Genomic DNA, 25,065 nt, shown 5'->3' on the forward strand with positions numbered 1-25,065 from the left:
TGTTCCGTGCATTAACATACGCCAACAGTGAAACGCTCTATATACTCTTGAAGAATAAACGAATCATAGTTGACGTTTGAAGAATCATAGATGATTCTCGTATAGCCGAACGGACAACGTACAACGCCGTTGGATCTAATTTACAGCTGATTGTATCGCTGTCGTAACGCTTACGTCCTCTTCGTTTTCACCCAAACGAGTGGATACTTTCATAATTAAAAGCACTTCATCGCAGCATGCAAAGCGCGAACAGAAATTGCTGGAGACGCGTGACCGTACGCGACCCTGCTCGAATTTTGAAGTATATGCGCGTTCGTAAAACGAAGCCGTTTATTTCGCAGAGTGTCGGCTGGAAAAACTACTTTAGCGTTTAAACAGTTCCTTTTGCGACATTTCCGCGCGTATAAATTCGAATTTTTCAACTTTGCCACTTCTTTATTTCCCGATACGTACGGTAATTTGAAAAAAAAAAATCCATGCGCGATACTATTTCACGAACACCTACTTTTTTCCCGAGCCCTCGTGTAATCTACACACATTTGTATATGTTGAGTTAAAATTCTATAGATAGGAAACGCTAACAAAATTTACCTTTCCACGTAAATTGGAATTACGTGTATTATATGAAGGTAGAAAGCATATTGATATTCGACGCGTACACCGTGAACCTTTCAAAATATCGGAAGGCTAAACCATAAATATCACGTTTGCAACGTCGCGATAAATAGACGCAGTTATCGTATACACAGCATTTAATCACAGCACGGCGAGAAACAGCGCAATGATAGGGTAACGTATTAAGTAAAATAGGCTTAGAGTAGTCGGACCATCGGACGGTATAATAGACCGATCTATACACAAGAATGCGAAAGTAGAATAGACTAGCGCGCAGGCAACGTGTTGGAAGTGGAGTAGCTCGAGTATATGGGTAGGCACGCGGAAAGTAAAATAGGCTCGTGCACGGTCAGACATCTGGAAAGTAGAGCAGGTCAGTGTTTGGTTGGTAAGTAGCATGGATCGAAATAGAGTCGGCCGATGCCGTCGACCCGGTGTGTTGGTGAAGTGGTTTTGGGTATGTTGTCTGTGATTAAACATTTGTCTTCGTCAAACATCGACGATTCTGCTGCGCTATTAAGTAGAACGAAGATAAAGTACACAATTGAATTTTCTATACGACTGGGACCGGAAGTAGTACCGGTGCACGATATTATACATTCTGACGATGTTATTTCGATATCCATTCCGCGGTACGAGCAGTTTAGAATTATTGATATTTTAGTAGTTTCCGGACATGGAACTTTGTCAGGGTGAATCGCATCGGACATTATTTAAGCTGTTTATGCACTGGCGACTTGGAATTGCAGTTTAATACGTAATATCCCGTGGCTATATCCTTCGTGAAATATTGAATACAATAATGTCACTGTCGCAAGCTATGATAAATTGATTTTAAAGTCTTTGAACGGGACGGCTATGCAAATGATTTCTGACAATAATAGCGTCACTCGCGACTGATCGTTCTTGCATCGTAATATCATGCGCTGTCTAACCAAGGCTCCTTCTTTCTCTTTCAATTTTTCTCTCATGGATCGAACAACGCAATTCGTATCATCTTTTCGTCAGCGCATTAAATTTCACGTACATCCCCGAGAGCAAATTCAGGAGTTTCACGAAATGTTTCATTTTTAAGACAGTTTAAACGTCGTTCCGAGATCCGCTGTTTTCCCTTTTCTCTCCCTTTTCGTTTCATCGCCCCGAACGTCGCGGTCCGTGGCACGACGATCTTCGCAATTTCGTAACGCGACGACGAATTACTCTCGACGCACCGTCGGAAAAAAAATTATCGTCTCGTGCAGGTTTTCTTTCGAGCGTCCTCTCTTTTCAGTGTGCTGCGTGCACCTGTTGCGCCTTTGTTGCGCACCGCGAAACGCAACGAGGTATTCTTTTCGGTGGCGCTCAACACGACCAAACACCGAGCAATCGCATGCAAACACGACCCTAGCACGCTCGCCTCGCGCACCCACTCGTAGGTATTTCACAATTACCTGCCAACCGCGGCAATTGCCAACCAACATTCTACGTTTAATTTACCATCCTTCATAATACAGTGCTTTATTAATAGTGCGCTTTATCCTTTCCGTTTCCTAAATTCCGGCTGAAAATCTGTATCTCTGTTGCATAGCGCTCTTCTTGGTAAAAAGGTGACGACAGAAAACAAATTTCGAACTTTTATTATTTATCTCTGATCTACAATTCTCCTTTCATCTAACGTCTTGAGAAATTAAAACACAATTTTCTATGAATTTTAATCTTCGTAAAATGTTGTGCATTATGAATAAAGAGCGAAACATTTTATACTATTTTATTAAAGGTAATTTCTTTTTATTTTAACACGTATGAAATTTTAAACAAAACCCGATATTTCAGCCTTCGTAAATTATCTACGAAATGTACGTTCGTTATTCATTTTTCCATAATGTATCTGATGAAGCATAATTATTAAATTACATTTGATTATCGATACGTTCTAATGCCAATCAAAAGAAACTCAAGACCTATCAAAAATTCTCTTCATCTGTGTATATACATTTCCTTACAAGCTCCATGATATTTTCCCGAAACGAAAACAAATCTTTAATCCAAAGCATCGAAGATATTCCTCAAAGGAGACGCGTCATACAGAATCCGATATTTACTTTCTATTTCGTCTATCCACAAAACAAGCGCAAGCCGAATGGAAGGGAAAAAACTTAGGAGTCGATCCATGAAATCGATACGAATTCTCTTGCTCTTCTTTTGCGCTCCGACAGGAATCGATTTATACTTTCTCTGGGAATGCTACTTTTCTACTTGACTTGAATTTTGCGGTATTTGAAAACCGCGTTAACGTATGTTAATAAAAACGATTTCCTTTTCGTCGAGAAAATCGAAAGATGGTAAAAATTCCGGGTCCAAGTGAAAGAGAAACGATGAAGCATAGGCCGGCAAACGGAATAAGCGAACTTCCGTTCACGCGGTGTGCAGAGGGGAAGGTAAAAGGAGTACAGGCTAATCTTTCCGCGCTAGATACACCGACGAGCAGGGACGATGAAGTCGATCGAACGCGGTGATGCGTGCGGACTCGCGAACTTTTCCCACGAGCCGTCCTCGGGCAACGATTTAAAATCTTGCCTATTTATTGCTTGCCCGGAGCGAACCGAATGATTATCGGAAAAGATGTCGAAGTCTGCGAAATTCCTGACCCGATTGGGTTGTCTGGACACGTCGTGTTCGTTGAACCATGGCGATCGATCCTCGCGATCGATCGTCTCGAATCGTTTCGCCGTGCTATCAAATTTCCCAACGAAACGGCGATATTCTTGTTTTCCTTTACGCTTTGCTTCCAAGATATAGGGAAAGTCCATTGATTTCGTCTCGTGTGTAGCTTACGTAAATAGTCTGGCAGAGTTAGGGGAACGTTGTATAATTCTCCTTGCGTAGCGCGGAGCTCGTTTCAGATTAGACAGGGTGGTACGAGTCGATGTGTAATCGTACAAGTGGAATGGAACCGTCTTTGAACGGATATAGGAATCGTATCTCTGGTCGTGCAAGTAGTATTATAGAAATCGTCCCTTGCTATGTAAGCAATATAGGAACCCTTCTGAATCAGATAAGTAGAACGAGGATGGTTCCTGATCAAGAAAATATCGTAAATCGCATACAGTACGAGCAAGTAGTATAGACGTTATATCGAGAGAACAGTAGTATGGGCTGATATATGATCCAACAAGTAGCTTAAGACGGTACGCGGTCGGGCAGTGACACGGGCGGTGACAGTGGTCGAACAAGAGTCGTAAAAAGCCATTCGCGCTCGAGCAAGTAAAGTAGGTCTAGTGTATATACCAGCTAATAGCGTGAATTACATTCTGAAACTTATAAATTGCATTAGCGAATCTGTTTTTCTTGTCGCTTGATAAAATATCAACAAGTAACTAAAGCAATTTGTCGCAAAGTATAAAAAAAGTAATCTCATTGCCGCAACCTGATAAATCGGTAAACCGTGGACCGAAGAGAGCTGTGTAAAAAGAAAATTTTGGAAGTGTCTGCACTTAAGTAACGTAAATATTTTTCGCGGATTAAAAGACTCGCAAACATACGTCCTCTCCTTGAGAGCGGTGACTAGATCTGAATATTTAACGCTTCCTCAGAGTTTCGCTGTCAGCAACTCTGTAACATCCTCAGCAAGTCTGTCCTCTGTAGACGATTTTTAAAAAACCGCTCAACTATAATTAACCGAGTCGACGAATTTTTAGTAGGCACCATAAATACAGTTTCCGGTGTTATCCGGCCGGGAGTTGAATCCGGGCGAGATTTTTTCCCACAGACTTTCGAATTTTAATAAAATAACGTTAAAGTTTCCTCAAGTTGCAGTTCCAAACAGACATTACCGGCTTCGCGAGCCTCAAGTTTCCTTAATGAATGATAATGAATCATTTCAGGCAATGGTGGCCTGCGATAGCGAAAGCTGAAAGGCACGTGGCGCAATAAACGCGAACGACACCCGATTCATACGCGGAACATTACGAGCATCCCGTTAATGAAAGTCGCAGCGGATAATCGCGGTGAAAGACGCGACATCGCGCGAGAACAATTTCTTGCCGGTCGGATGGAGCAGAGTCGCGGGAAGAGAAGCGTCGCTTGATTAAATTCAGGAAAAAAGTGACAATTTTTAAGCGCGCTGCTAAATGAATCCCGTGATCCCTTGCACAGTTTAAACTTTCAATTTTGTAAAGATTATTTCGATGGCGAAGCGGTATCGCATGTTGTACACGAGTATTCGCGTAGTATCTGTCGAGGTGAATCTCAGTCGAGTATCTCTCTATGTAGTCAAACGTCACTTTCAGTAGTTCCGTTGAGAAATTCGTCAGACCTTCTGTGCTTTGCGTTATCGCGAGAAACTACCGATGAAGTATACTTCATTGTAATTCAATACGAACTTCTCCAGTGTTATCTTGTTATTGCAGTCCTCTTGTATTATAATTACGTTCCACTGCTACCATCGAGTAAAATAATTCATTTTTTACTTTTACATTATCGATGTGTCTGCAAATTCCCAGATTCTCGTTGAGATTCGCTACTTAAAAAAAGATGTTATTTCGTCTCGCTTTTTCCCCGTAACTTTTGCTTAACGCGATTATTAAATCCTATTTGCCTGTTATAAAAAAAATTCCTTCGGAAGCATTCGCTTCGCATAAAAATCAACGTTTCTTCGTCGCTTCGGCAACTTTTCTCTCCGCTTCTTTTTTCGCTTTTCTTTTTAGCCTCCTTGCTTTTCACTCCCTAACTTCAACACAAGCGTTCCTTCTGATATTCGCGGAGAAATCGATCGTCGAAGGAGGTCGGTGCCGGCGATATTGTGAAATTTTACGAACCATAGATATCTGGGAAATTCCTGGTTCGGCCAGACGTGGCACCATATGTGCGAAACGCAGCTCGCTACCGTTCGAAATTGTTTTTAGCGTTATGTTTCTGTATTAACGCGGCCGGCACGCTTTCTTCTCGGCTTAAACGCGCACCCTTGCACCTATTATTGGCCTGGAATTTCGGGGGGAGGGCGGCACTTTCTCTGCAGACACCTGGCCAATTACGTATATACAAAGTCAACTATCCGATATGAAACATTTCAAGAATACCTTCAACATATAAGAATTAAATAATTTATCTATTATAAACACGATTCATTGCCATTGTTCTCATATCGTAATATGACGATACGACACAACGAATGTCCCGCGGCTATTATTTTATTTTAAGAATAAAAATCTTTTTTATTATCAAAGTTCGTACGATCTTCTTAACTGTTAATAATTTTATTTCGATTAAAATAAATCTCGCTAAAGTCCCTCCGTTTATTCACTTTCGCTTGATCTTTGAATCCGATTTGAAATCTAAAATAATTCGCTCCTATAATGCATTTCTCGCGAATTCACCGCAAATAATCGTCGGCAATAATCTACTGGGTCGTCCGTTCTCACAGCAGCTACTTTTTCACCGACAACGGGAATTACGGACACGTTTCACGATTGTTTAAAATATTGCATAATCGGCGAGGCAATCTTCGAAATCGGATACCTTTCGGGGCCAATTGAATTCACAAAACAGAAGGGTAATCGAGAAGCTTCTATCGCCTTTTCAACTCCGCCTCTCCAACCGTATGATCGTCGACGATTCAGGTGTTTTATAAGCTTCCCGTCTGCATGTTTGCCAATGAAATTCCACGGAGATAGAAATCAAATATGAATCGTTATCCATGTGAAACGGTAATGGAAACGCGCGTTGGATGCAAGGGTTCCGAGTGTATAATATAATTCGATTCGCGTTGCGATTAAATCCCTTTTGATCGAGAGAGGTGGTCTTTCCTTTTCTCTCGGAGAGTTGGGAACACGCGATGCCACGGCGCGCCGCTAGGTAAACCGGTATTAATTCAGTGACCTGGATAGACGGGGCAAGCCTTCTGTTAGTCGCCGGCCAAACCACTTTATTTCCACTTTATTACGTTAAAAATTCGCGATGCGTTTGCTTCGAGCCGAACGAAAGATCGAACCGTCTCTCTTGGGCCAATTCGAGTTAACGAGCAAAAAGTACACCGTGCTGCGTTCGTTAATATCACTTCTCCGCAATACTCTGTACCATTCTCATATGCGTTTTCCAGCAGATTTTTCCGCACTACCGTGTAGAAAACAGAATACGATTTTTTTTCTTTTCTCCCATCAGACGCAAAATGTGATTCGATCGATTCGATTTCATTTGATTTCTGAATCGTTTGTTCGTCTTTCCGATGATTGTCTAACGAGTACTCGGAACAAGTTGCACGGTTTTCATGCAGAAGCGAAAAACTGTCTTATTCTGAGTGGGTTGTTCGATGGACTTGATAACTCAAATGTCGGCAAGAATATTCTTTCGTCGGACATTTTTTCAAGAAAGCGAGCTTCGAAGGAAGATTTGTCGCTGTTTCTTCATACAGCTTTTACCGAATGGCAATTAATGATAAAGAGACGAGCGGAAATTTGGATAGATCGTTTCATTGGATCAATTTCTCACGAGCTGACTAATTCGTTGCGTTGACGGTGCACCCACGTAATCGAATATTATCAACAAAACGACTCTGATTACCGAAACGTAAGCGTTGTACGGAAAATGGGATATCGAGTAGTCATAATCAAATTAAAAAACGATCGAGATTCCAAAAGTTTGGTTAAGAATGGCGAGATGTTGGTTGAAAAGTTGGAGGAAGAAGCGTATGTTCACGGGGGAATATATTATATAACCAGCGTACCAAGGAACCCTCTTTTCCTTCCGAATCCTTTCCTCTCCTCGATTCGCGATCGCATTACACAGATCTGGAACCTTTCCAACGGAGCAAGTTCGTGATTTTTAGACTGAAAATTGAAGCGAAAAGTGTATGCAAAGTGTGTCTGGATTTTTCTCAGATTCCACCGTCCGCTTTCACATCTGACGATACGATCTTCCGGTTATAAGCCAGAGTCGATCCATCTTTTCACTTAGAGAACGCTGAATTAAGGAGGTCGTTTATTCATTCCGAAGAAGGAACCAAAAGATCTCGTGTATTTCCCGCTTCCGTTACGGAAACGAAGGAAATCGGACGATCGAGTAAAATTGGACGACGAAAGAGCGAATCTCAGGGTTAAAAGCAAATATATTCTATAAATACGCGTACAATCGATTGAATTTGAGATTTCTAAAAATTCGTGATAATTTTCAGGATTTCTCTGTTGGCGATTATTAACTTCGATTAAAGAAATCTCCTCTATTTGAACTGTACGAATAATTATAGATGACAATATCTTTCGAAATCGATATTAAAATCGTAGGAAATTCGATCAGATTTCAGTAGAAATCATTAATAATAATCTCAACGTGACACGATTGAGGTTAATTTTCATCGTGGCCGATTCTATCGTTTTGTAAAATCATTGGTGAAATAATAGAGACCTCGTTGCCGTTCGCGTTTGTCTGGCGATTTTATATTAATTTCGCTGCAGTATTTCAACGAGCATTGAGAACCGGTCCGATCGGATGCATCGCGAAACCGTAGCGTTTTCATGGAAAACGGGAGAATAAAATTTCAAACTACGCGTGCAGATTTATCGAGCGGACAGGCGCACCTTTTTCAGTTCGTCGAATGAAACGCAAAACTTCGATGCTTCCGCCCTCTTCCTCGCCCCTTTCCCGCTTCGTATCTACCATATATTCCCTGGCATCGCGAAAATTCCGATGAAATTGTGGATGGAGGACGCGAATGGGAAGCAGTAGCGGCAAGGATTCTTGCGCTGCCCCTGTCGTAGTTTTTGTTTCGCCCTGGATTCTCTTTTGAAGTGAACGGACCCGTGAATAATGAACCGCTTCTTCAGCCCCGATACATCCTATCGGAAAAATTGGAAAATATCTGACACAAAGTACGGTCGCTAAATGTTCATGTATCTTTTTTCCATTCTCATCTTTCTCTCTTTTCTCTCGAACCCTTTCTCTCGAAAATATTTCATGTAATTTCACCCCTGTTTATCAGATGATTCGGTAACTCGATCGAGTCGAAGGACAGATTTTCTGATTATCTCCAAATCATCTCGTTTTATCGAATTTAATGCTTGAAGTTTAATGGCTTTTTTTTATTCGTATTTATATTAAAATTGAGAGACGAGTCCTCTGCGAATGACCGATTTTACTTCGATATGTTCTGTAAAAAAAAAAAAAAAAAAAAAATAGCAATGCCAAAAACAGTTGTAAGGAAACGAGATACAAAGACTATAGATATACGATATAATGTACGAAACACTGCGTTGGTATTTCCAGCGAACGCGTATTTTATTACGCGAAATCGGGACACGTGTCAGAGATCGCAATTTCGATGCAGCGAAAAATCTGCACGCGTTTTCCTTTCCATGATCCATTTCGTGGAGCGTTCCATGCGGCAATTTTTGGCAAGATCGAGAGCACGATGCGATTTAATGAACGTGACTGGATCTTATCGGCTGGGAAACGAAACTCTGGAACGGCAGAAATCTTGTTGAAACGCTTGGCACACTCTTCGACTACATAAACACGATCAATTTGGATGGAAAACATGATTCTTATTACTGCTATTCTCTTCTCTCCTCTCCTCCTCCCTCATCCCCGGTCTCAACTCGGATAAATTTACATTTCCTTGTTTCCAGTTTTTGCAATGGCGCATCAGGCGGCTCGAAAAACAGTATTGTTCGATCGAAATCCTCGTTGTGAATAACAATGATGCAGAAAATCATTGGTTACAGCACCTTCGTGATTTTCCGTTGAAAATATCGTAACGCCGTGAAATATTCAGTCGTTACGATCTGAATTTTAATTCTACTTCAATGTTTCATTAGCTCTGTAATATATTTGAATGATGGGTCTTGTATCCTGCTTTTATTAAAAAGGAATAAGGTTACGTACGTTCCTGTATTTAAATCTCCGATGAGTTTGTTGTTATTAATTTCAATAAACGGAAAATGGACTTGTAATATTCTCGTTCAATGTGCTTTATAATACATCTACGCTAACAATGAGAATGAGATTTCTATTGTATCATATCACCGAATGTATTCTGATATCAAAATTCAGTTTAAAAAAAATTCGTTTAGAGAAAAGCTCGTTGAAAGAAAAAACGCAGAGGAGAATAATGTAAATCAGCCAAAAGTGCTTATCCGATTCATCGCAGAGTAACCAGTACAATTTGTTATTTGAAGAATTTTCATTTATAAGACTTATCGTTAACCGTATTCGACACAACCCTGGAGTCGAATATCGAAACAAAAATAATCTAAACAAAATTCTCCATAAATAAATTCAGTAGTACCAGGTGAAATATATCCGACAAGATTTTTCATCGTTACGAGGTCACGAATCGGTGAACTTATCGGGTCGTTGGATTTGTTGCAGAGGCACCCCGTGGGACGTACCTGCTGATAGATGGTCGTCGGTTGGACCCGGGCAACCAGTTCGTCCCTGTAAAGGAGGGCTCCGAATTGACGTTAGAGTGTGCCGCTGAGGGTGGAAATCCACCGCCCGATTTAGCATGGGGGATGACTCTGTCTCAGGCCACTTTGGACGGACCAGAGCAACCACCGGACAATCTGACCGTGTTGCCCTCCACGTCCGGCAGACGCAGCGGAGCTCACCTTAAGGTCCTGAGGGGACACCATAACGCAACCATCGCCTGCGTCGCCCGTCACGTCACCCTCACCATACCCATGAACGCGAGTATTCTGCTCGACGTCCAATGTGAGTAATGTTTCAACATTTTTTTCTCTTCCTCCTGTTTCTTTCTTTTTGGCTTTTTGTTTCGCGTCTCGGCTATTTATTCGAGCGAGGTTAAGGTTAAGGTCCCCCTTGAAAAAGACGAGGGTGAAATTGCGTGAAACGTGCGAACACGGCGAAACATGGCAAAACTTGACACGAAGGTTGTCGTGTTTAAAGTTGTTCGAACGTTTAGGATATTAATCGAATACTTTTTTGCGGGATTCTATTGGCCTCGTGTCTGGTGTTGAGCGGCCTAGTTTGATAAATGATTTTGTCGTGTGTTGTTAGGTTATTGTGAACTGTTTCAGAATATACTTTGACGATAAAGATACTTGAAGACCTTCCTATTCTTATATACTTAAGCAACGCAAATTCGCTTCAGGGTACTCTCGTTTGTTTGACAAAAATTGTTTCTTTCTCATTTATATTGTACAATACCCTACTACTTTGAATTTATGAATTCAGCGGTGTTGTATTTGTCACCGTCATAAATGAGCTTCCCGTAAAGTTTCAATGACAAATGAAACGGTTCAAGAAAGACTGTAAGATTTCATCGGCGAGATCGTCAACATGAGCACGATGAACACACTGTGATATCTTGTTTTAAACTGTCTTTATGTAGCCCCGGAGTTATTGTCGCTGTCTCGTCTCGAACTCATCACCTTAGCCTGCCCTGAAACTATCGTATAATTTCGAGCGTTTCACCGTAAGCTGTCTCGTCATTTGCTCGTCTCGTCTGGTCTTCGACCTTTCCACTTTTCTCCAGAAACTCGCAACGCTCACCACCCGTGACCTGCTCTTTCTACGCCGTAAAACTTAAACTCTCGCAAGTTCGAGGTAGGGAATTTTCTGATGCTTTGTGAAATAATAGAAAATCTTTCTTCTTTCGTGAACCATAAAAAGAAGAATCTTTCTCCATCTAGACGCTGTTTCAAGTAATAACATGGAAGAGGAAATCTACAGGTCAATTTGGTGTTTTCAGATGAAACGTCTAGTTTTTTCATGCTCAAATTCAATAACCTCTGGATTGATAAAACGATGTTCTTCGGCAACGTCCTTTCCACTAAATTGCTATATCGTTTGATGGTTATACAACGTTTAGAATATGCTTTTGTTACTTGGTTTCCTGACCAGGTTAAGTACATTCGTGCGTTAGAGAAGATCATCCAGACAATCTGCTACTTTATTATCCGCGTACATTTACCTCTAAATACAATAACTTCCATTTCGTCTATAAGATGTGTTGCACGTCTATTGCAAACAACTTTTGTCTTGTACTTGACTCTTTCTCGGTTTCTTTCGGCTCTTCTAAAAATTCTATGCTAAATCTTTTGTAAAGTATTCGCGCTATGTAATGCACCGTATTCCAACGCGTTACTGCCATCTGAAAATAAGTTAAATTAAAATAACTTAGCAAATTATACCAGAGTATATATTATCATACATTCTATGTTGCTTTATCACCGAAAGATCAATATTGCTATTTAGTACTATACACGGCACAAATCTGAATATCTAAGCAATTTGTATTCCGCTCCTGGTATTGTAGGAAGTTGTACCCCATTTCTGTGACTGCTACAACTTATCAGGATAATATGGACTTAGCACGCTAAACAATTAGAATTTATTAACACTAACACTCAACATTGTTCAGTCCAATCTGTCACAAGGACCTATCTACCTTCAAACTAACTTTATCTTCTGTACTGTATACCTATTACGCGTATATTCTCCTATCCAAGCAAAACCTCTCAAATATACGTTACGCTATACATCGTGATTCATATAGAGAGAAGAAGAAAAAATCAACTTTTACGATGGTATTCACCCACGTCGTTGTTTCAGTCTATCTGGAACGCAGCCCTCGACACAACGAGCAGCCACGCAATTAGGTCACCAATCCCATTCTATACTTTCGCTATCACGGTATAATCCTCGATGTCTCGTCTCGAACGAAACGAATCCTATTTATCCCCCTACCTCGTCTCCTCTCGTTGTCCAGCACACATCGTCGTTATTAAGGGTGTAACGAGGAGAAAGGGAGGAAAGGATACAGAAGAAGAGATCCGAGGAAAAGTTACGAGCGTATTATTTAGTTGATGCCGCGTTGAAATTGCCAGTGGCCACGGTCGAGATCTAATTTTCGTAGACTTCGTAGCCAGCACAATTCCTGTTGAAATATTAGGTAGAAGAAATCGCGATACGGGGACCTGGCGGCTAAAAAAGCCCCGGCCGGTCGCTGGGTGCGTTTTAAAAATGGGCTTAATTCAAGTCGAGCGGCAAGGAGGTGTTATAATTCCGCGGATCGTTTTTCCCCCTGGCCTGCTCTCTGCTTGATGGGAGAGGGGTGGACAGAAACGTAGCAGCTAACGGGATTTCCGTGGTATTAGAACTGGGACGAGTATCGTTGTCTGAACGACGAGGATGCCACGTGTAGGAAAGCAGTAATTTAATTAAGTTACGTTTCTTCGCTGTTATTTCACGCTGCGATGTTATCTCATTTCTAAGAACTTGGAATTAACATTAGAGAAGGAATGTGTATGGGGAAATTTCAGGTAAAACAAATTATGCGATTAACTTAAACTATCGTTCGTGATAACCCCGCTTGTCTCACCACTACTGTGTGGCTAATATTATTAATAATAAAATAATTCAGTTAGGAATACTCGGTGGTAATTGGAAATTAAAGTATCATTAAAGTAAGTAATTATAGATATTCTATCGAATTAGATCATTTGTGGTTGCAACTGAAGAAAAGAAAGTTTTAATCGATCGAATTGTATCAAGGGATTCTACTATTATAAACAGTACTATAATCATCCATGAGAGTTAATCAGAGTATTAAATTCTACAAAAAGAAACAAACTGAATAATACAGAAAACACAGGATATATTGAGAGAAATAAGAGAATTTCCACTGATGCTCCATGCGCGCGCCCTATTTTTCAGATTATTAATTCCACGGCAAATTACTCAGAATTTTCCAACGGGCCTGGAATTTATCGGGCCATAGCCTTGGCCATAGTCGTTCAGTGTTTGAGTAAATTTTCCGCTGGCTTCAAAATTCCGTGGGCCACCGTTTATCGCGAACAAATTAGAGTCGTTGATGCAACCAGAGAAGGAAACTAGTTTCTTCGAGACGTCTCGTAAAATCTACCGCACTAGAAAAGAGATTTCGCATCCTATCTCACCCTGAGGAATGAAGCAACGGGGGATAACAAAGCCGAGCAAGAAGGGAACACCGTTAACCGCGCACGGTAACGTCCAACGTGTACGCTTTATTTTCTCTTGGTCAACTTCTTGCTGTTGCCTTCCTCGAGAAACCGGCGAGATCCCTGTTAGTTCGAGTTTCCGAAAGCGGTTATACATCCCTCCAGGGAGCTGACTTGTTGTTACACGTAAAATCACGCGGGTCGTTCAAAGGAATTGAATTTCACACGTCCAATGTCTCAGATATTTCGCGATGACATGTTCTTTTTTCTGGAATTTTCAAATTAAATTCTCAAACCGGTACACGATAGTACAAACTCGACGAAATTGTTGCAGCGGAATTATGGATGAGGTAGAGAATAGATTTATCACGCGATGTATTTTTTGTTTCGCATCTTGCAAGCTTTACAACGCCGTTATCATTGTATCATTACAGTTTACACGCATTCCCTTCTTGAAATTTACATTAAATTTCAAACCATTCATTTTATAACTTTATGTGAGACGCTGTTTCGTACTTGTATCGATATTTTATACTTTCATCGCCATAAAGATGTAAAATAATTGGTAGCTAAAAAGAAAAAAGGGGGGAAATGTGTCTCTCAATTTATTTCATTTATTTATACACTATCTTTATTTATGCAGCCACTTAATATCTCTCGCATACATAAATATTGATGTACATACATAAATTTAAGCACTGACTAATATTGTATTTTTAGTTAGTTAATCAGTTTATTCTGCCTAACCGTTGATCTAATTTCACGTGATCATTAAAAATCCAAGTTTCCACGAGCCCAACCTACGTAAATACCTAAAACGAAATATATTTCGCAATCTCGATGCAAGAATATTGGACGACATTTTATAGACGCAACAATCACGATCATGCATCGACGCAATACTATTTCGAAAAATAATTTTAGTAAGCGCGACCGAGGACTATTGCAACAGTAATTCTTACACTGAATATAAAAAGAATTGAACTTTAATATCTTCGTATCAAAATACTCTATCACATTATAATAAAGTTTATATTACGAAGAATAAATAATTGAATTGTCCGACATATCATCACGAGACCGAAAATGAGACAAAAAATTATCAACTATAATTTACATTATCGTTACAATAATTTCGAGTTTCACTACAACGAAGTCGTAGGATATTCGACTTTACTACAAAGCACTTAATTGAAGTTATTTCAATGTTTGTTATTTATACAAGTGCCTATTCACATTTTATTGATGTTTGGCTTTTGCAAATATGTATTCATATTGGATGTTCTGCTTTTACATCCACTTATTCAAACTAATTATCAACATTATATCGTTCATATTAATTATAGCATTTAATATTGTATTAATATTATTATCATCAACGTCATATTGTTAGTATCAAGAACGCCATATGCAAGGTTTTCCCTGAATTAATATGATATAAAAGATAGGAAAAGGAAATATTATTATTCACGGGTATAGTAAACACCCGCAGTCATTATGCTCGTTAAAAGTTCCACGTAATACAACCAGTCACCCGTGCCGATTTTAACTTTTCATCCTATGATACGATCGAGTGATCAGAGCAACAAGAATGCACGAAACTCACCCTTAGATGTAGAAAATGTTGTCATCGATGCTATAATATCCCAGAAGAACGATGCCATCGTGAAAGTCGTCATCAGTGGAGGAAATCGGAAATCCTTAAAAAAATGTGCAATATTGTAATTTATTTTTAAAGATAATACTCATTATTTAAAAAGTGCAGAATTTCATGAATTTGTTACTGTTATCGTTATTGTACTGTTTGTTATATTGTATTAAATGTAGAATTTGAATAATACATAATATCGAAAATTAAAGTTTAATAATAATAAAAATTGCAATTCTCCAATATAAAATTTTAAAATTTCTAGCTCTCTGAAATATAATATTAAAAATATAATATTAAAAGAATTTTATTTTTTAATGGATAATAATTTCATTCAAAATGTAAGAAAGCAAATAAAGACACTTACATAGTTGGTGCTTTGGAGAGGTTGGATCCTCTTGAGACAAACACTGACTCTAATACCGAGATGAATATTGAAAAAGAGAAATGTGTACATAAAGGAAGGAGAATAAATTCAAATAAAAAAAGAAAGAAAAGAAAATAATCGACGAAATAGCACTGACTCTAATTTCGCGTATGACGATTGTAATTAGATTTAATTAGAGCTACTGTGCCTTGAAAAATATTCAAGATCCTACATCCTACACAGCAAACACTGATTTTATCGACCGCATTGTACGCGGTCACAAAAGTTCTCTGAAAAAAAAGAACGAAGTGCGTTAGTAGAGAGAGTAGAAAAAAAGAAAAATATTTTGTTTTCCCCTTGCTTCCTAATGAACGTTGGTTTAAAACAATACTGCTATTTTATTTATTAAATTATCAATTAGCTAATATTCATTTCTCATCGGTTAATATTGGAATATTCTGAATGTAATATAACCTACCTGCAATATTATGTAACTATGTTATAAATGCTTGCTATCAGGTTTCAATAATATATTTGTAATAATAATTTGTCTTGTTTACTAGATATGTATATACTCGAGAATGCTTACAACTTGCAACAGATTAAAATTTTTCATGTAAGCGTCCCTAAAGGAATCGATAATGGTACGCAAAAGAGACCTATCTGAGACTAACCTACAATCGAAACGTATTTCATCGCGAAAATACAAATTCAGTGATAAGGTTATTACAGAGAGAGATCACGATCGAAGTGCAGCAAAATGTAAAAGTTACTTCAATTCCTTGTTTAAATGTTACAAAGTCTACGTCCATTTTAACATTATCAATAAACTATAGAATTATTTTGTAACATAGTTGCATTACGTATTAATTCTGTATTACGCGTTATTTGTCAATCGTGTGTTAAATGCGTAGTTTATAGTTCAATAAAAGTACAGTACGTACATTAGCCTTTGTTACAGCAAATCAAATCTGCCAATCAGGTTATCTGCATTCGATTCTCATCGAATGGATCATTAATCGCCGTGACGTCCTATTCTTTCGAAATCATTTCTGTGGTCTAACAACGATCTATACAAAAGAAAACCAAAGATTTAAAATAAATGTAAAGTAAACGTATAAACTGATACCAATTACATCAAAATACAGTAATAACGTAACTCAAATTACGTCTTAGAATCTCGTAATGTCGTATGTAAACGACGTAAGTAAAATTAGCGTAGACAAAGGACGAGAAAGAGCAGGAAAGAATTAAAACTACTTGATTCTTTTATATAACGTACAATAAATTATTCTATAAATTTATATTAATGAAACAAACCTAATAGAGATGTATAATCAGCAAGAAATAACTACGTAGTCGAGTGACGCCGTGTAACGCAGACGAAACTTTGTTGACATATCTTAACGCTACGATTTTCGACCGGGAAATGGCGATTGACGTCGCAGTCTAACCTACTCGATTTCTAATTGGCTGGCGCCGTTTAACGAGCTACGATTATTCTTCCAATCGCAGCAGCGCGCGAAATTGAAACATAGTCCGCCGTAGAAATTTTCTCTTTCAATGAATTATGAGACTCTTGGACTGTATTATTCTTTAGAAATTTTTAGAGATTTCACCTTTTCCTTGATGAAAGGCGTATATACATACACAAACAAACGGTTTCCTGGAAAATTCAACTTTCAGCAAATATTGTAACAATGAACATTTTTCATACCATGATTTTTAACCAAGTATGCACAATACTGTACCTGGAAAATTTGCGTATATCGACTTAATTTGAACAAATGATACCATTTAGTGCGTAGAAAAAACAATAAGGCATTGTTTGGTTAAATTATATTTGAAATAAAACGATACCTTTGTTTGGAAATTTTAGTTACACTTTATAAATGTTTATATTCTTTTATTATTCGTAACAATCATTATTTCTATATTAGATATACGTAGATCTTTACATAACGATGCAACGAAAGAAAATCATTTTATATAAATGTATTTACTGTATCACTTTCAACGATGAATTAAAATATAATTCCCAAATTTATTATTCTAAATCACAAAGATCGTAGTAAAACGTACTTACTTGAGAACACAGGTCACGAAATAACCCATAAGATGAAAAGTCCGTGCTGATCTTGTCTTCAATGCAATTAATTTATATTTTCATCGTATACTCGTTATCGTTTAATCTACGGTGGAGTTATTACCAAGTAGTATCAATTTTTCTACATTTTTGCAGCCGTTTTCTTTCGCTCCATTAATCGTGGCACGATTTTCTCCCGCAAATTATACGCTTACCGCGAGCTATTCCGTCATTTCTGGTTCCCGTGAAGTTTCCTTTTTCTCGGACTCCTCTGGCCGCAACGAGAACCCATTGTGTCTCGACGTCACTTCGTCCCCTTAATTCTTCCGCGCTTGTTCTCCAGTGGGTGGGAAGGAAACCGGTGGTCAGTTACGAGTTCGTGAAACGGAAACTCGACCGTGGTCGTTCGATTCTTCACGGGACCAGAAAGGAAAAAAATATGGGAACAGAAAAAGGGATCGTTAATATCGAAATCAGTCACGAGGAACGGGGTGGTTCCAGTTCCTTTATTCCTTCTTAAATTTATATCTTCTTCGAAACGTCTAAAGATATCAAAGTAATTTCCATAATAGGTGGATATTCTCGCAAACTATAATATTGGAACAAAAATATCGTTTCGTGGGCGAGAAGCAGGTTACACGACGTACCGTTCCGACGTTTACTCGGTCGAATTCGATCGTCTTAAAGTTCGTACGAGCTCGAGGAAAGACACACACCGACTGTACAGAAAGAGAACAATTATCAGTCCGATGTTGGATGACTCTAAAAGTTTCGATTTGAGAATTACGGCCAGCAAGACGGAAAGTTTCGTGAGGATCCGTTACGAACGACATTCGAGCAGAATCCTCTGGTATCCACCGAAGAATTGTTCGAGGAACTTCAATCAGTCTGTTCTTGCAGTTCGACGCTCTTTGAAAAACACTGGAGAAGTTCCTAAATACGGGAAATAAGGACTACAGGAAACTCCTCGGCGGTTCATCTTCAACGTGAAATAAACGCGTGTTCGGTTCCTCGTTTCCTGCACTAAAAATGAACTAATATTTCATCCAAATACCGTTGGCAAACTTTTTAAGAGATCTGCAACTATGTCAGAGTTCTTCGCTGGAATAGAAACAACGTTTTGTCAAATATTTATATTACATAATAAAGAAATTCGGAATACTGGTGGGTAAACCTAGAAGATGCCGAAATGAACGATAGGTGTACGATCCGAGGTAGTTTGAAGCTTAATTGAAATTTAAGGAATTCGTAGAAAGTCGATGGGTTAGTAAATTACATTTTCCCTAATGGAGATTGTTCAGCGCAGCTCTACGTCATTTACCTAGCCAAAATACCATTAAGCTACTTCACCTTCTCTGCGAAAGCTACTCTTGAAAACGATCGTGAAGTACAACGCAGCCCTCGTCAAACATAATAATATCTATGAAGGAAGATGGCGAAATACAGCACAACCCTTGTCAAATTTAACGAAATCGATCATGGAGTATCATGGCAAGAGTATCGAATTATGCTCTTCTATTGTGCAAGACTCGTCTAATAAAGGAGGATGCTTTCTAAATTCTTCTATCATATCAAAAATCAAAAGAATGCAATCTGAAATAGTTGTAACGATTTGGTAACGATAGAATAGCGTGCTAGTAAACGAGAAAATAGCGAAAAGGAAGAGAGAATGAAAAAGAGATTATTCGTTGAAGAATTTCTCTACAACTTATTTCTTTCCTTATGTCGTTTCCAAACATTCTACGCTGTTTTATTACTACGCTACCCTATATTTCACGCTGTTTCAAATACAACGAATCGATCTTCTTTTATTTCCCTCGATACGATACGTTGCACGATCCAACATTTCAATATTCAACGCCCCATAAAATCACTCGTAATCCAAATATAAAAGAAAAATAAGAGGAGGAAATAAGAAACGACGATTCTCAGATAAGTTTCGTTTCCCCGAGTGTGACACATAAGGTCGCGTTGCATATTTTACCGGGGCGAATTGTTTCCGGGCAATTGGGAGCGGAAAAAATTCGGGAACACTGCAGTAGATATTTTCCGAGCTAGAGGAAACGCTTGCAGCGTCAAAGATGATGCGGGCGCGTGCAGCGAAGCCGAAGCGCCGTGAAGATGCATATTTTCTAGGCGAACAGCTCTGTGCACACCTTCGAGATTCCGGAAGGAGATGCGGGTGTTTCTCGAGCGATTTCTTCCGATAGCAAAGCACCGTTCCTACGGGTGGACCTGTCCTTTTCTTCGCGTTTTTCCGCGAATTTATATTCGCATGGTACCTGCGTTTCCGGATGTCGCTATAGGAGATGCAGGGAAGAAGAGGAAGAGGAGATTAGAGGGGGCAACGGAAATGCCGTTGCAACGCTCGTCGACATCCGACCGGGCGAATTTTCCAACAGAACGGACGCCGAAGACGTTTTAGAAGACATTCGATGCCTTTACGACGCACCTTGAAACACGTAACGTGACCCATTTTGCCCATTGTGCATGTATTTACATGCCACACGCTCTCGTAAACACCTTGCCTCGTTCGCTGCTCATATTATCCGATTCTCACTGTTGCACCGACCGATCTCGTCTTTCGCTTGTCACCCGATACTCGTTGGACGATGTCAGCGATTAATTAGACGTTTGTGGAATTTTAGCTCACCAGTTTCGTTGACTCTATTTGTGCGTTAAGATTACGTTATAATGGTCCCTGCAATTATCTACGAATCGTTGTTTCCCTCTCGACGTTTATACGAAATGTATTATTTAAAGGGAATCTCAAGAAAACGCGTGAAAGAAGTATTAGGTTGTCCGAAAAGTTTCTTTCGTTTTATAAGGAAATAATGGATGCACAACATTTTCCGTTTTATATCATTGTATCGAATTACGTATGATCCATTTTGTCCTATCAAAATGAAGATCACAACGTTTGACAGATTAGGTTTCATGTTTGTATAAAAATGCATCGTCGTAAAAGACGTGTCTGTAAAAGAAAGACACTTTCCGGACAACCTAATAAATTTCGAAGGGCGAACAAACGTTGCGTACTCAAACGTCGGCGACAAAGATTATTTGTAAAATAATTCCTACGGGGAAAAGACAATTCGAACCGTCGAATGTGAAAATTAATGGGAATTGTACAATTTTTGAAACCTTGGATATAAAACCCCGAAGGAAGATTTTATGACGCAGTATTTGTTTGTTTGAAAATAGCACGAGTTCAACGAACCATGAAGCAGATAATGAAAAGTTCGTATTTAAAAATCAACATCTCGCGAATTGGTAATATCTCGCAGCTCTACACTGACAGCTATCATTTGTTTCAAAAGCGACCGAACCCTTTCATGTTCCGCTGAAAAGCGAATCTCGCGCTGTTTCTCTTGCTGATGGAATTAAAAGAAGTCATTAGGATCGAATGGAAGTAAAAACTGTTTACCGAGGGAAGATCGTGCCTAAGTGAAATTTCGTGTCAAGCGAAACGAGTCCGACTGGTAACAAAGGGACAGGTGCAAAGAAGGATAGAGAAAAAAAAAGTTACCGGTTTTATTGTTCCCCTTTTGTCTGGTCGCTCGTTTAGCAGCGATTCCTCAAAGGGATGAATGGAAGTATTGTGCTTCACGATCCCGCCACCCATCGACTGGCTTTGTGTAAATTGGTATCGAGATATTCCTTTTGGTAGCAGATAATAACATTCTTAGTTATCTATGCCGCTCGAAATGTCGGCATACTAATTGCCACTTGTGGTGTTCCTTTGTACGTTACCGCAACGAAATACACGGAATAAATCCCTTTTCAAATAAATTCCATGGCTTGTCTGTATTAAACGTTTATTAAAGGAATGAAAAAGGGATCGATAGCGTTGGGGGGCGAAGAAATCAACTGTTTCTCTTCGAGTTTCCTTCTACGCTCGAGAAGCGACGTCTCGAGATTCACGCAGGCTGGTTTGCTTAATTCGAGGACTTCCAATTTTTTTTACATCCGCGGTTTCATACTTTCTTTCGTTTAATTAGCTATCGACGTTGCGTCGAGTCTCCGAAAGTAGATTTTTTAAAATATTTGCTTTTTTTTTTTTAAAGAGGAGAAGAGAAAAAGAGGACAGAGGAAAATATCTGTTGGAAGTAGGTACTATCGTACTTGCGATATGGTGCGTTACGCTTCAAATAGAAGAAAATCCTGCTGAAACGTAAGCTGATACTCGAAAGGAAAAGAAAAAGGTTACGTTCGCAACGAGAACTATTTTCCGTTATACTACTGGAAAGTAACTTGGACTAATAACGGAAGATCTAGTAAATTCTTGCTGTAAGTTTCAAACCTGCGTTCTCCATTTTAAGCGGAATTTATTGAGAAAAGTAGACATCGTACGCAGGTACAAGTTTCCCACTTGTATCATTCGCGAGAAATAAATTTCTGGAATTCGCCAAGGTGTCGTGTTTGCACGTAGGAAACTATCTTTTTCCAGAGGTGGAGGGATAAACATTTCGAAGGATGTAAACAGCTGGTATTTGCATGAACTTCAGGGATGAAGTTTCGCAATATTATTACGGAATTTCCCATTGATAGGATCCGCTGGATAGGGCGGTAAAGTCTCATAGAGCACTCTGCGGCACGTAATGCGGAACGCAAATTGCGATACAGAGAGCCCCGTCATGATTTCCGGTTATATGAAACGCGAATGCGCGCAGAATGACTTTCTCATCAAAACAGAGATATCTTCATCGTGTACGAGAGCACTCAGGCCCGTTTCAAACACGTGCACGCGTTTAATTCCTGCTAAAAGATCCCTCAACTTCCATCCATCTCGCGCTATCTATCTCTCTTTCTCTCGCGCTGTCCTTTTTTCCTCCGCCATAAAATTAGCACTCGCATTTTCACGGAGAAGTAATTACTTTCTCTGCGTTTTCTCCATTTTCTCTTCCTCTCTTTCTCGTTATTTTGAAACGTGCATTACAATATTTCGATTCGCCAAGATAAAGGAACTCTAGTCCGGAACACAAAACATGTAGCGATTCAAGGAATCCCTCTTTTTCTATAACGCGCTCACGTTATTCGTATAATTAAATACGTTGTGTGTTCTTTTTGTTCTCGTCGCGATTTTCTCGAGGACGTTGATTCCACTCTGCCGCCTGATACGTTTTATACGAGATTCCAAAACTGTCCCGGACGAGTTTCAACGACCTTCTTCATACGAAAAGCGTATGCTATTTTTGCGTTTGTATTCGTACTCCGATTTTTATCGAAAATATTAATTTTTAATTAAGAATCGGGGAATTTGAAGCTTCTCCTTGCTTGGATAAACTCGTTGCTATTCGTTTATTTAAACACGGGATATTTGAAGTAGTGGCATCTAAGGTTTCAGTAGTATCAGATTCGATTCAGAGAGTTCGTTTCGATACTGGAAATATATTCGACTTATTTTTGTCGCGATAATTCGACGATAAAAGGCAACACGATCCATCGGGAGCGTGCAAGCTGTTTCTTAAATACGCCGAATATCAACAGGTTGTTGATTTTGCTGACCGTATTTCGTGGTTATTTAGTTCAGATTCGGTCAGGTAAGAGTACGCGTGTGTACGTGCCTACAGGTGCATCGCGCATTGCTCGCGGTATTGTTTCCGAATACAACGCTGCGGTTCCCGTTTGATAATTAGGGATGCTGACTGTCGTCGAACCGGAAAATACTCTCGTCCTTATTTCAATGCCGAATACTATCGTCCGAATTCTCGTCATTTACTCGCTTACTAACTTACAATTTTCGATCATTTAAATTTGAAATTTCAATGAGAAGTTTGAATTTGAAACTTGAAACTTTAATTCGAATTTAAATTCGAACTCAATTAAAATCTACCCTACACCAACGTCTACCAGATACTACCAACGAAATGACAAATGATAATGTCGAAGCAAAAACAATTATACCTGACAGCTCTGCGATCGTTATGTCTACTGCTCATGAAATAATCGTAGTAGCAGTCTCAAGCGGAATAATTTTGCCGCAACCACTGCGAGCAAGATGAGATATTCACTGGTGGAAAATCTATCGAATAAATCCAAAGTATACAAAGTAACTCAAACAGAACCAACCTTAACTTCTACCAATTTCGCTTTACCACCGAGGCTTTCCAAATTCGTTTCGTCCACTAGGAATATCAAAGGTACGCGTTGCATACACCATCTATGTGTACCGCCGGTGAATTTCGTTGGTAAAATCCTGATGACATAATTCGAGCAGATTAGACGTTGACAGAGAACAGGCCACGGAGGGTGTGACAGGCGTGCATTTAATAAAACCAGCTACGAAATGATAAGCATCGTCTGATGGGATCGAAGCCGCGCGAAGGGCCTGTTGAAAGCCTAGAAGAGGGATTAGCTGGATTAGTTGGCCGGCTGGATCTATCTATTCCGTAGTCGGATGAAAGGGATACCTATAATTACGTTCCCCTTACGGTGAGAGGGCGCGAAAAGCCTCGCTATGAATGACGTCGATATCTCTTCTTGCAAAGGGACGAAATTGAACCCGCTGCACACGCTTTTTCTCATACCACGCCACAGCCCATCCTTTCTACTCCCTCTCGCTCCTTTTCGAAACGGCTTTTCAGCAGCTTTCAACGCCACGCGCACGCGAGTCTGCGTGCTACAGGCCCTTTCATAAATAAAGGAGACAACGAAGAACGAGACACTCGTCGAAACGAGTGTCCGTTACTCGGACATTTCGTTCTACCAAGGTTTAGAAATTATTTTCACCTTCGTTCATTCTCTCTTACTTATTTTCGTCTTTCCTTTGACTGGTGCAGATTATAACAAAGGATATCAAAGGATTTAAACACACCTGTTTCATCGATCAAAGAACTAAATCTAACGATATGGCGTTACGAAAGAACTATAATTCACGACCTGTATCCTAAGTATCGAGGAAACTTGTTCTACAAGTTGCGCACTCTCGAAAAATCTACCGTAATTTACTTTCCAAAAAGTTTCCTCTTCGTCGTATGTTTCTGTAAGGAACGAAAAGTAAAACGACTTTATGGAAGTCAATAAATCGTAAGAAAATTCAAGAGGTACATCATACGAGACCCACCCTGTATATCCAATGTTTCCTCTGGAAACAGCACCCTTAGCCATCGACGGGATCTACGAAAAAGAAAGATAAAAATATCTGTCGTTCTGCATATATCCCAATTGGGCGAAATTATAGCGAACAGGGTAGGCTGAAGTAGAGTTCGCTAGATTTCATTCCTTTCCTTCTCGCGCGTTTCGTCGTTTGAGATGTCGTAAATCCAAGATAGGTTTCTTCGGTTTAGATACAGAGAAGACTTCCTTTAACTATAACAATTTAGCTTCACGAGCAATAGGAGACTTTAGGGAGGCCTTTTTTTCTCTTTCACTAGCGCGCAAGTTCGCTTTCTTCGCGAGCCAAAGTACGACTCGTCAGTGATTACTACTTGCAAAT

At 39.5% G+C, this 25,065-nt stretch overlaps 1 protein-coding gene across 1 annotated transcript in view; it reads left to right on the plus strand.

Annotated features, from left to right (window-relative positions):
• LOC126919699 (B-cell receptor CD22) overlaps positions 1–25,065 on the plus strand; it is a 309,936-nt gene that overhangs the window by 169,753 nt on the left and 115,118 nt on the right. The window contains exon 6 of the mRNA XM_050729194.1: positions 9,955–10,296. Within this exon, the coding sequence (XP_050585151.1) occupies positions 9,955–10,296 (342 nt within the window). The remainder of the gene's footprint in view (positions 1–9,954; positions 10,297–25,065) is intronic.

This window comes from Bombus affinis, chromosome 8, assembly GCF_024516045.1.
Source record: "Bombus affinis isolate iyBomAffi1 chromosome 8, iyBomAffi1.2, whole genome shotgun sequence".
Lineage (NCBI taxonomy): Eukaryota > Metazoa > Arthropoda > Insecta > Hymenoptera > Apidae > Bombus > Bombus affinis.